The 12,659-nt window shown below is 39.6% G+C and overlaps 1 protein-coding gene across 11 annotated transcripts in view; it reads right to left on the bottom strand.

Annotated features, from left to right (window-relative positions):
• Positions 1 to 12,659, bottom strand: part of NAV3 (neuron navigator 3) — a 544,137-nt gene that overhangs the window by 60,628 nt on the left and 470,850 nt on the right. For all 11 annotated transcript variants that reach the window (XM_057429345.1, XM_057429347.1, XM_057429346.1 and 8 more), the window contains 3 exons: positions 7,072 to 7,210; positions 3,453 to 3,729; positions 611 to 1,316 (listed from right to left, as the gene is read on the bottom strand). In XM_057429345.1, the coding sequence (XP_057285328.1) occupies positions 611 to 1,316; positions 3,453 to 3,729; positions 7,072 to 7,210 (1,122 nt within the window). The remainder of the gene's footprint in view (positions 1 to 610; positions 1,317 to 3,452; positions 3,730 to 7,071; positions 7,211 to 12,659) is intronic.

Below are 12,659 nucleotides of genomic sequence, written 5' to 3' on the forward strand. Positions count from 1 at the left end.
TTCTCCAGCAGTTCAAGTGCTCCATTCTAATTCATATTTCATCCAGATTTATATTTCCAGAAACGTTAAAATGGGGCATTTATAATTGACCATTTAGCTTTGCTAATGTTTGTGATGAAGGATGTAACAAAGCTGCTAAGATAATGAAAAGTTTGCAGCTGGAGCTGCCAACAACATGAAAGCGAATACTTTATTATAAGCTATAGAGCTCTTCAGTTCCCTGACCAGGCTATGGCATTGCCTGTTCCAGTAAGAGAATGCACCTGAACACAGTGTCCTTCTTCACATGTCATGTGCCTGAACTTAGAATCACATAGTATCTTAAGTTGGAAGACACCCATACAACATCAAGTCCAACTTCCAGCCTTCAAACCATTGTTATGGGAATGCACCTAAAACGCTCAAAGCTCAAGGAACACACATTTTAGTTCTGGGAAAGTCTTAGAGAAATAATCATTTTGGGTGAAAAAAATATTGCCCTTTTATTTTTTTTGTACTTGGCTCTCTGTTTGTGGCAAATTATGCCCTGGCTTTTTGTCCAGTACTTCAAGACACTGAAAGTCCCTGCGTTATATACTGCAACTTCAGGAATTCATACAAAAGCACTAACCTTCGAAAGGTGGGGGAGGCGATATCTGGGTATTTGGATCCCGGCTGCCTAAGTCCTGGTGTGCCAGAGGCACTCGCCGAAGTTGGGCTGGATTTAGGGGAACTGGACAGAGAGACACTCTCAGAATCGGACACTGCAACTTTCTCTTTTTCCTTGTCTGTCTGGTTGATGGTGACAGGGCTGGACCGCCCAGACCCAATCTTGCTTGGCTCTCGTAGTTTGCTGGCAGCAGCACCTGCAGACTTGCTGCTGACATTGGAGTCAATGCTGCTGGTGCTGGAGCGGTGGCCACCCCTGCCAGGGATTCCACTGCCGCTGGATTTTGATGGGCGAGGCAAGCTTCGATACTGCAGAGTTGTCTTGGAGTTCATGTGCAGGACACCATCATCCTGGTTCTGGCAACCATCTAAGCTTGTTTTCCGCCCTGCGTTGGACTTCCCACCAATGGCTGCAGATTTGGGAATTTTCCCTAGAGTTGCTGACCCACTTGTGATGGTTGCTCCACTAGTGGTGATTATTGTAGAAGATCCCATTCCAGACTTCTTGAATCCAAAGGACCCTGTAGCAGTTGATCTGCCAATGCCAGAGGGAGGCTTTTTTCCTTCATCACCACTACTTTTTCCCGCATCTGATGGAGAGCGCTGAATGGAGGCTCCTTTCAGGGGGGGCTTCACTTTTTCTGAAGCTTTTGCATCATCTGTTTTTCCTAAATGAAAGTATATTTGAAAAGGTCACTTGTGTTTAAGCTGGAATGTCTCAATATCCACACTATATGGCTGCAATTCCAAAAATGAAAAAATGCACAAATAGAAAACTACTGTAAGTAAACAGACTAATTTAGTCTTTAGTCCCTCATCAGCAGTCAGTAGCAGGCATGATACATCACAGGTAAACATTAGGTGTTAAGAGCTTAAAATTCTCCCAGGAACTTCCAGTTTCCTATATAGCTAGAGAACACATGTGTAGAAAATTATCCTGAATGAACTCTAAGGAATTTTATTTGGCCTTTTTTTTTTTTTCTGTTAATAACATTTCTATGTGTAAGAAATAATATTTGAAAATACAACATAACATGTAATTAACATTTCCAGAGGTATGCTATTAATTATGCATGTAGAAATTAGTAGTACTTACTGAGTTCTTTAGTTTTCACTGATTACATTTTTTTTTTTTTAGCTTAAAACTAAGCTTGTTATGGTTTTAGTAACACAAAAATATCAGGGAGAGATTATATTATCATTGTATGTATATATATTGATCTATAACTACAACAGTTACATGAGTTAGTCTTTGTCATATCCTTCATATCTTCTTAAGATTTTTGATTTTCTGAGAGGCTGCCTTCAGTACTGCACTGACACATGCCTATACCATATATTTTCACATAATATTATTGTAAAATTCAGAGAGGTTTAATAAGATATTCTCTTCTATCTTAAAAGAAAATCCTTAGTTTACAAACAGACAAAAAATACTGTTTCTCTTTAATCTCTCTTTAAGCATCTTTTGTATGCTCCTAATAAGGAAAAAATAACAAAGTTCTTAATTCACTCTTCAAGAGAATATGAAAGTTTTGGAGGTGCGTGGCCAAATTTCTCTGAAGGAACTAAACTGTAGTAAAGAGCAACTCCTATAAGTCAGAACTAAATCCACCCATGTTTTTATCCAGTGGACATTTTATGCTGCACGCACACACCAAGGTACAGATCAGACTCCTACACAGCAAACACAGACTATATCATTGAAAAAAAAAAAAAATAGGGTCTCAGCTCTTTGTTGCGCAGCGGCTGCCTGCTCATCTTCAGCAAAACAGATCTGGGAAACTTAGTTTGGCAAGCAGTACACCTTTTACTATCATATGGTTTTATGATTCTATGATTTCTGCATTCATTTGACCACTGTCTGTGGCAAAGCTCCTCAGGGATCTTGTAGAGCAGAGGCTTACCAGTGTTTAGCAGAAACATTGCATAGAAAAAAAGAGTCTCACAAAGGATTTGAATTTATTCTGAGATCTTTGTTAGTTGCCTTCATAACTGCTGGTTAAAGCATGCTCACACAGGATTTTGTTGGGACATGACAAAGGTCTAGAAAATGTCCTACAAAGAATTAATATTTCCCTAGTAAAATGATGGATTACATGGTCTTTATAATGATGTCTTCCACCAACTATGGATTTTTACTTCAAAACTAGATTGCAGAAGTGGTTAGTATTTCTAAGAGGCCTTTTAAAATTAGGGAAGAAATCATCTAGCACTGAAGAAAGAGAGTAAAAAGATTTTTTTTTACAAGTTTTTGACTCTTAACAGTGAACTACAGAATATGTGCAGTATCTTGAATGTGACAATTCAGCTTTAGTTCAGAAACAGTGATTTTGAGTCCCCTCCCTTGAGCATTGTCTTTTTATCTCAGCTTCTAATCTTTGTCCATTTTTATGCATATGTTCAATTATCAAAGGTACAGGTTTTCTAAAGGACAACAATAAGACACAGATGAGTCCAAAAATACTCAATTCCTTAATACAGGTTGACACAGTCAAATGATTGTAAAATAAAATGCAAACATAGGTTTTGTTATGGATATATTAATGCATGATTAATAAATTATTAGTATGCAGTGTAGCAAACTAACAGTTGTAGAGATGAACAAGTTAGTATATTATCACAATTTTGGCTTGCAGCCATGTATGAAAAGAACTAACAATATGCTTACAGTTCCTCATGTCTGTCACACATTTATAATAGCCATTTTTAGCCCACTAAAGATTCTTGACTGCTTATAGATAAATTCTAAGTATAAAGCCCTAATTTTCAATGCTGTAATCTGAACTGCAGAAGTTTCCTACCTGGAGTCTTGAGTGCACTTGTTCCTGCTTTTTGCCTGGACTGAGTTGTTCCTACTTGTGCAGTCATGCCTCTCCTCCAGGATCCGGTCTGTGAAACAGAGAAAGATGCTTTCTGGCCCCCCTTCTCTGACTCTTCAGACAGCCCCGAGGGAAGGCCTTTCCACTTGCCACTGCTGTCTACACTGCTGTCAAAGTCTTCCTCAGGCTTCTTCAGCTCTTCAGTGCTGCCCCAAGTTTCACTATCTGTAACTGAGCGCTTCTCTGAGTCTGTCTTCAGCTACAAGAGATTTGCACAAGAAATGGTCAATCTTAACATCTTCAGTATATACCGGTTTGTCAAATCACAGGCATGGAATAGAACAAGCACATTGTATTTGTAGCAAGTGCCATTGAAACATTAAAACCATTCCCATTTGTGAAAGACATTTTTCCTTTTTCTTTTATTTTCAAAATATTTCAACTTGTTTCTGCATAGATAAACCATAACAAAGTGAAGGTTAATTTACTCTGGTCACCAGTGGTGACGCCTTATTGTTCCTCAGCTCCCTCTGAATTTCAGAAACAAATCGCTGCACTGAGAGGTTTTACTAAAAACTTGAATGAGGGAGTTACTAAATATACTATTAAAATCACCTCAGTCTCGTTTCTCGCCTTTTCCCACCTAAGCCTTCCACTGACCAAATTAGGAATAACGTTCCAGCAGCAGTATGTTGTACCACCCAGTAAGCAAGGAAAATGCCTTCAGCAAAATTATCAGTACTACAGTACTGATCAGTACTATCAGTACTACTGCATATCAGTACCATTTCTACTGGTTTGTTTCCATTGCAGTGAATTGTTTCCAACAGGAATCTCACTCTAGCTATATCAGCTAGCAGAGTACCCAGCAGAGAGGCTTACACAAGCACTACCCACCAGCAGGTTGAAGGTTAGCAGCAGGGTCACGCTTACTCTGAAACTCAGACCCATGTGGAAGTTGACCCAGTGAGGACCTAACACCCCTGTGGTATCTTCTTTCCCTGGGGTGTGATAAGGGTAATAAGGATGTGTTGCAAGGAGTAGCCCAACAAGGCAGACAATGCAGAAGCTGTGAAAGTGGCTTAAATAGAAATGTTGGAGACTGACCCTACCCTCTGTGTTTGACAAGACGTTCATTCTTTGTGGTGACAGGCTGTTTGTTGTAAACCTTCCTCCTGTGTTTTCCTGCAGCCTTCTGACCTCAGCCTCAAGCCTTATTTGCACATTATCATCTAACCAGTCCTGCTTACCTCTGTCCCTCATTAACAGCAAGAAAAGCGGTGCTGCTCCCAGGTATCCTCATAGCCTTATCCCCATACAGCCAAACTAAGCAGGCCTGCAAACTGGATCACATTCAGGGAAGGGCTGTTTATTATTCTGAGTTGTAACATCTCCCCCACAGAGCCCTCTGGTTGTTTCCTGAGCACTGGTGTCATATGTAGGATTAGTATAGATTAGATGACCAAAAGAATAATCAGTGGCTGCTTACATATTTGTTGTTTGAGACATATAAAATGCAAAAGCTCTCTGCACTTCTGTAATCTCACATGTGCTTTGAAGACGTTAGCACAGATCTTGGGTAAGGACTGATGAGAAAAGAGCTTACCTCTACATCTAGACAAATATTGCAGGGTCCTTCAAAAGAGAGTTTTTAGTGATGTTGTTACAACATGTGTAATGTTCCCAGAACTTTACTCAAAAATGTATAGCTGTGTGTTTATAACTATTCATTTATAAAGTAAACTGCATCATTTCCAAGAAATGACAAGTATAGTACTTTCTAAAAGCCTCTCTTCACCATTATGGGATCCAAAAAGCAATGTTAATACTCTTTAAATAAGAAGACAACAACAAAATATGCAATTTCTGCCTTAGGCTATAGACAGCTTGCACTGCTCCAATAACTTAAAAAGCCTGCAAAAGAGATCTCTGAGTTACGTAAGTATGCCTTACACCTGGAGAACAGCTGGCAAAATACTTACATATTCTGCTCATCTCAGCTTCTGACTGAGATTGCAGGCTAGCATGAAGTACAGTGTGTTCTGATTAATCTGCCTGGAAAAGACAGACCTGATAAAAGTCTGTTCTTAGCCTTCATAACATAAAGCAACTCTGGCAGAAAAGCAACATTTGAACATGTGCTGCATCTCTGTCTATCACTGAACAATTTGCAAATAATATCTGGTTGTGCCACTAGAACATGAGATCTCTCAAAGAAAAGACCTGCAAAGAGTTAAATAGTCAACCTGAGATCTCCTGATCATGATGATGATGATGCAGTGCAACAAGTAAGCAGGCCATCACTATCGATGTGAAAGGGAAGAAGCTGATCTCCAGTTAGCAATCATGGGAGATCCTGATGGGGTAGGAAAGGTAATGGTAAGGACTGAAGAGTGCTTGCATCTGTGTAAGTAACTTTGCATCAGTATGATGTTTGTCTGAAATATGCCCTGGTGAAGATTAAAATCTTAATTCCCACAGCAACTCTATTTCCCTGTCATCTAGGGGAAATGACAAATACATGTTTTTCTCCTGTTGACAAAGTCTGCCACAGTGTACATCTACAAAACAGATCTCCGAATTTCAGGCACTTGCTGCCTGCAGGAGTCTATATGGAATTAGAAGTGTCTGTCTCGTGTCCTGAATACTTGACATGAAATCACTGGAGGAAACAGCTCTCCCCCTATGCCAAGTGTTAAGTCTTGAAGTTCCCTGCTTGTAAACAGGAGATGACATGGAAGAGGATACTTCTCTATAGGGACTAACTCTTCTGTTTTTCTTTTTTGAGGGGACTCAAGTCCTATGAACATTCTCTATTGTGTTTTTCATCAATTGCAATTTTAAGGGAAGCTGGGAAGAAACACTGGGATACCTGACACAAGGGCTTTATAAATGTATGTGTGCTTGTGTGTGTGTGTGTGTATACACGCATACATGTATATATGTATTTATGTATACAGCTTGCGGCTTTATGCTGCTCAGAACCTTGTTTTGACTTACATATTATTCCCTTGTGTGCCCTAGGGATAACTGTTATTCCTGGACCTGACTGGAGAGAAGTTCTGCCACCAGTGGGCTCCTTCCTTCAGCCTCTTTAATCCCAGTGGAGAGAACAGAGAAAGGACAGTATAGCCTATGTCCTTCTTCCCTGACATTCATCAGCTCATGAAATACAAAAACTATATTAACTTAAACTGTGCTATCTTTTCGCTGAGATAATCCAAATGGAATGAAGTGAGTAGAAATTCACGCATCATGGATCCAGTCATATTGTGGTTTTTTTGTATTGGGTGCAGCAGGGGCTGGGGGCTTCCTGAGGCTGGGACCAGTGGGGGCTGCCCTGGGGCAGGCAGAACAGGGTCTTGTCAGCCATAACCTTCAGCAGTGATATGTGCCCTGCAAGCAGGGCATCTGAGATGTCAGTCCACAGGTCAGGGTTGGGTCAGTAGGATCCACGGACTTCCTACACACAAGTGTGATAGAGGAGTTTCTACAATATTAATATTTAATTTCTTTCACAGGCATTGATAGTGTGTGTTCTTCTTTGCTATCTTGTATGCTTGCAGGGTGTTGCAAAAAAAGGCAATGAAAAAATACTCACCTGGGCATGAGTGTTTTTCCTTGAAGAGGCAGTTATATTGGAGTAAGAGCTGACAGATGAGGTGGTATTCAAATCATCCGTGCTGAGGTTGTCAAGAGTGTCACTGAGGCCACTACTAACTGAGCTGCTGTCATCCCAGCTGCAGAGAAAGGAGCACATCTACTTTACATACCGTGTGTTGATCGGCAGAAAGCATCTCAACATCAATAGACACGATTATTTATTCTTCTAAGAGGTTTACCAGAAAATTTCCAGTGCTATTTCCTAATGTACAATGTATATTAGTTTTCAGACTTATTAATTAATTATTGACTCATTGTCAAGTGGTTGCTAGCTCAATTAATGGAAGACGCAGGTGCCTTTTAAAAAATTAACATCAGCTGTAAGTGTAACTTACTAGAACAGGTTGTTTCATGCTTCATTGCAATCACATTCAGTACACTGGCAGGGAAATCCATTAAACCTACCTGGTGTTGCTAGCCAAAGCATTATTAATGGCTTGGAGACACCTGATGGATTCCCAGGCTACAGAAAAATAAAAGGACTATCTCTTCTGCAGCCTAATCAACTGTCAGCAGGAAGCCAGTATTTCTGTAAGTTTTATTTTCTTGTCTTCACCCTTTGTCTAGTGCATGCAAGGTCATCAAAATAGGATTCCCTGACAATACAGTCACTAGAGCTGACAGAGAACACAATACACATCTCTCAAGAAGCACAGGCTGTCAAGTCTTCTGCTTTGGGAGATTAAGGCAGAGGATATAAATGAGAGAAAGGCTACTTTTATACAAATGTCATTTACCTACTCTCACAAAAGCCTTGCTTTTCCATGGAAGGGAAGCTGATCTGTGTTTCTCAGACCCTTCTCTACGCAATTGCTATTCCATGGTGTTACATTATGACTCTTAGTTTATTGCCATATACTCCCAGTTTTGCTGCATCTCCACCTGTCAATCTTTTTTTGGATTATTCCCAGGCCACAGAGTTTGAAAACCATTCATCTTATCGCTTGCACTAGGATTCATCTCCTATAGTTTTAGCTATGTAACAGTTAGGCATCTCATTTAAGCTATCTATTTAGGTGTACTCTCTAACCAGCACAAAGAAGCAGGCTCCTTTATGAGGGAATTCATCCTTACTTAAAATATCTCACATTTGTGGGATGAACTGTCCACTGAAGGTGCCTTTTTATGTCTTTCCCTCTCCTAGAGAGGAAAGGGTTGGTAAAGCCTGTTCTAGACACATAACTTCTGGAGAGGCATAGCTAGGTGACATGTTTATTCATGCTGGTAAAGTTCAAAACTTAAGAGAGAGTACTTAATATCCTTAATAGCCATAATCTTCACATTAAGGATGTGCATTTTGCTGTTTCTAAGATAAATCCTCTGAATCATGGATGACTTGTATAAATCTCTTCAAAATCACTGTTTGTATATGCTTGATAGATTTTTTTCAGCTAACTGACAAAGGCTCCTCCCTATCCAGCAGCTCAGCTCAGCCAGCTGGGTGTTGCCTAGTTCTGGGTTCAAATCAGCAAACAAGAGAGCAAGCGCACAGCCCAGCACTCCCTGCTCTCATCAGGAATGTACATAACAACACATTTTTTGATAACACAACCACATACTATTTTTTCTCTAGAAACACTTTATTAATTTATTGTAAGAGGTCAGCTCTAGGGGTGAATCTGAATTTTGCATTAAAGCAAGCTGCCTTCTGTCATTTTTCAAAGAATTTGAAAGACTTCTGTAATGAAAGGGACTGTGTGACACACAGTTGAAGCCCCTGGTGTACCAGACTCCCCACAACCTGTAGGTTATTAGCTGACTGCTTTAACCAACATTTTTAATAAGCCAGACAGCAATACAGAGCTTCTAATTTTCTTTAGAACCTACCTTGCAAAGACGTAACACGTACAAATGTATGCCTTCAATCTATAGTTTGCTGCAGGGGTATCTTAAAATTTAGGTTACTTATGTCAAAAAACAGCAGCTTTTTTTGGCCTTACTATTGCTGTACCTCAGCTTTCTATCTGTAAAATGGGCACAATACATACACAAATGAGTTTGAAATCACAATCTCTGCTGTGGATATTCAGACACTACGCTAAAAAGCACGTTAAAAGAGTCTCTCTTCAGAAAAATGTTCAAATGACATATGAGAAATAAATTAAGGGGATGCACATGATAAATAACAAGGAATACACAAAATGTGAAATAACTGCTTTAAAACTGAACACCCTCAATCTAAACTTTATATAAAATAAGGACTTTAGAGGTTAGGAGATACTGTTGACCATACTATGATTGACCAAAAAATGTATGTGCACAGGAAATCTGAATTAAGGTTACACTGAGTGCTTTACAACCTCATTGAGTTCACACAGCACAAGTAACATTCAGCTTATCAACTTTCTGATTCTGATAATTATTCCATCATTTCAGTCATTCACAAGGCTGAATCTCATCAGGGAAGCTGTACTGCAGTAGGAATGTCCCTTCTCCTTGTGGGCTAGAACAAGCATGCCCAACCAAGTAATAGACACTGAGGGGCTTCTGCCGCATCCCCTGGTTAGATTTATGGCCACTGTGTTACAACCTTCATCCTGAAACATACCTCATGCTCTTTCAGTTTGCCAAGGCTCTTTGCAGTAATGTTACCAATATTCTTTCCTGCTTAGAAGATCTGTGTTTTAATTTGATGAACACATTTGCCTATGAGATTATTAGCACTAGCTAAAATTCAGCTCTAATTCTAGCCTGTATCTTTTGAATCTGAACAGTTCTTGCTCATTTTGAACCAAGAAATAACCCTTCTTCTGGAGAACACCTCCACATTGTCTCTAATTCCTGAAAATGCTGAAAGTGAATATTGTACACATCCTTATTCTCCACAAATTGCTCCAGATGCTTCAAGCAAAGTTCCGGCCCCTTGATCTCATCAAATACTCCATGAAGTTGAGGAATATAGCCATCTATACAGTTGGCTAGTCTTCACTACCACTCTCTGTCTCTCTTTCATTAGTGTGTGCTAATACGGAAAAATCTCTCCATAATAATCCTTTCAGTGACCTTTCTATCACATAGTTGTTCTAGAAATAGCAAGGTGTCTGAAGTCAAAACACCCGGTGCTTAACATCAGTATGTAGAACTATGAACATATTCCCACAAGTATTCCCTCAAATGGAAATATAAATTACACTCAGCTGTGCTCATTACAATTCTGTGTTTGCTTTCCACAGGTATTTGTTGGGTTTTCTTTTGCTTGAAAATAATAAAATTCTGAGTTCACATGCTGAAGTATATGGGCCAAATGAGGAATATTTATATGGCATAAGACATTATTTCACACAGCAGGTGGGCAAGCAACAGAGCTCTAGGGCAAAGATTTAATGAAATAGGCCAGATAATACTTGATCATACCCTATATAATAAAGACCTGCAGAATATGCAACAAATTTTTCTAGATGTTTTGTGTGATGGCTGAAAATACAGAATGCACTGCATTGGGAGAGCAATGAATCCTGAAGGTACACAAGAGGAAGTAGTACTAACAACCTGTGTTAGCTCCATGAATACCTAAAATAGTCTCCTTTCACGGTACTTGTTCCAGAAAATCAAAGCAGTCTCTAACTGCAGACAAGACATGGTAGAGTGCCCAACCACAATGATTGTTCCACTTTTCCTGTTGCTATTTTAGCATTTTCCTATAAGCACTCAAACTTGCTATCTCAGTGAACTCCACCATACTGACAAGCTGAGTTAATGCCTGGAATTTGTTTCAACTATTAGCATACTTTATTAATTCTTGAGAGTTACTCCAGCCAAAGTGGCCTAAGTATGCAAATGAAAAAGCTTTTCAGAAGCAGTTTGTCAGACATATGAAGGTAGCAAGACTCTAATCAAAGTGCTATTAGGGTCTGCTGAAAAAGTATGGCTCTTTCAGTGCATACAGCCCCTGGCATAGTTTGAGAAGTTGCTGGCATTTTTTTTTCTTTGGCTCATTACCCATTTTTGAGAGCAGAAGCAAGAACTACAGCTTGGAGAATGCAGCTCTAGAAAACAAAATTAAAACCTTTCCTCTTAAACAACTCATTTCATCAAAATAACTGTTCTATCGAGGAAGGATTGTAACTCTGAATGAAAAATAGCACTTTGTCACATGCTTTGTACTGCACACGAAGGGCTTTAGATCATAGTAGTAGACCTACAATCGTTGTGTATCTTGCTTAGAAACAAGAAATCCTTAGTCACCTTCCTGTTAATGCCGGTGGCACACATGTATTCCCAGGGACTTGTGTATGGATTTGGGATCCAGGGAATCTGAACACATTTAGCAAAACCTTTACTTGCTTTCCAGAACAACTCCAAGCTTTTAAACTTTTTAAAATTGTTCATTACCATAGTGACTACAAAGAGGGCAGTGCCCACATGTACTTCTGCTGCTGGGGAAAATGGTCTTAAAGAGAAAATAAGATAATCGAGATCATGACAAAAGAAGGGGCTACATAATATATAGGGCTAAAGAGAAACTTGACTCCTGAGTGTGTGTTTGAGGATCAACAAATATATACTAAGATCAGATCAAAGATGAGCAGTGAGGTGTTATCTATTCCTATGGCTTCACACAGCTGGCTGTTTTATGTCAATGACTCCTCAGATGATGCAGGTGTCCACATCCCTCTCTTACAGTCTCTGGATGTCTGTACACCGTTGCTCACAGAAGCAGTAGGTGTGTGAGAAATACAAGTTATAACTAGTATAGCCTCCTTCCACATTTGCCAAATAACATGCTGGTACACTAGTCTACTGCAGTGGCTAGGACTGGGACACCCTCAGTTATACTGGATAGTTACTTAAATTAGCCAATAGTGCCCTAAAAAAGCAAAATCTCCAAATTTAGCCACCTGTGAAGTGAGCGGCTACCTGGAGTGTAAGACAATTCATGTCACTGATGTGCAAGGTATCTATATTAAGTATGAGTTAGGAAATTGAAGGTTGGCATTTAATCCATTAGTCAACAGACAGAGAACAAGCAGGAAAGACTGGAGAGAGATCAGAGAGGTAAAGGACCCAAACTAGATGCCCAGAGTAGAAAGCTTAAACTTAGTACACCTTTCTTTGCTCACTTAAGCCCTGCAAGAGGAAGACAGAACCCACCAACCATCAGTCTGTGCTTAAGGTACTCCCACACACATAAAATCCATAAAACAGGGAATACAATACATAAAATCAGCCTCCACAACACACTCCATGGAGGTGAATATTGCTTCTCTAGAGCACACAGTGAAGTGCATATTAAGATGCAGTCCAGCCTGCTACTGTCCTGACACCCATACTTCAGGACGTATTTCAGGAGAGTAAGGCAGGATTCAGCCTAAAATAAAGACCTTATAGCTACCCCCCCTAACTGACTTTTGAGAACAGAAATGATCTCTTGGCTCATTAAGAAGAAAAGATAAGAAAATAATTGGACTGTAGTTACTCAAAGGAACTTCTCACTAGACAATCTCATGATTGCCAGCCAATATATCAGCTGGCAAACATTCCCCTTCAAAGTTTAATTCATCATGAATTAATCTGTTTTAAATCCTA

Source organism: Pezoporus wallicus, unplaced genomic scaffold (assembly GCF_028554395.1).
Source record: "Pezoporus wallicus isolate ANWC-B61680 ecotype Strahan unplaced genomic scaffold, APGP_CSIRO_Pwel_v1 contig_5069, whole genome shotgun sequence".
Classification (NCBI taxonomy): domain Eukaryota; kingdom Metazoa; phylum Chordata; class Aves; order Psittaciformes; family Psittacidae; genus Pezoporus; species Pezoporus wallicus.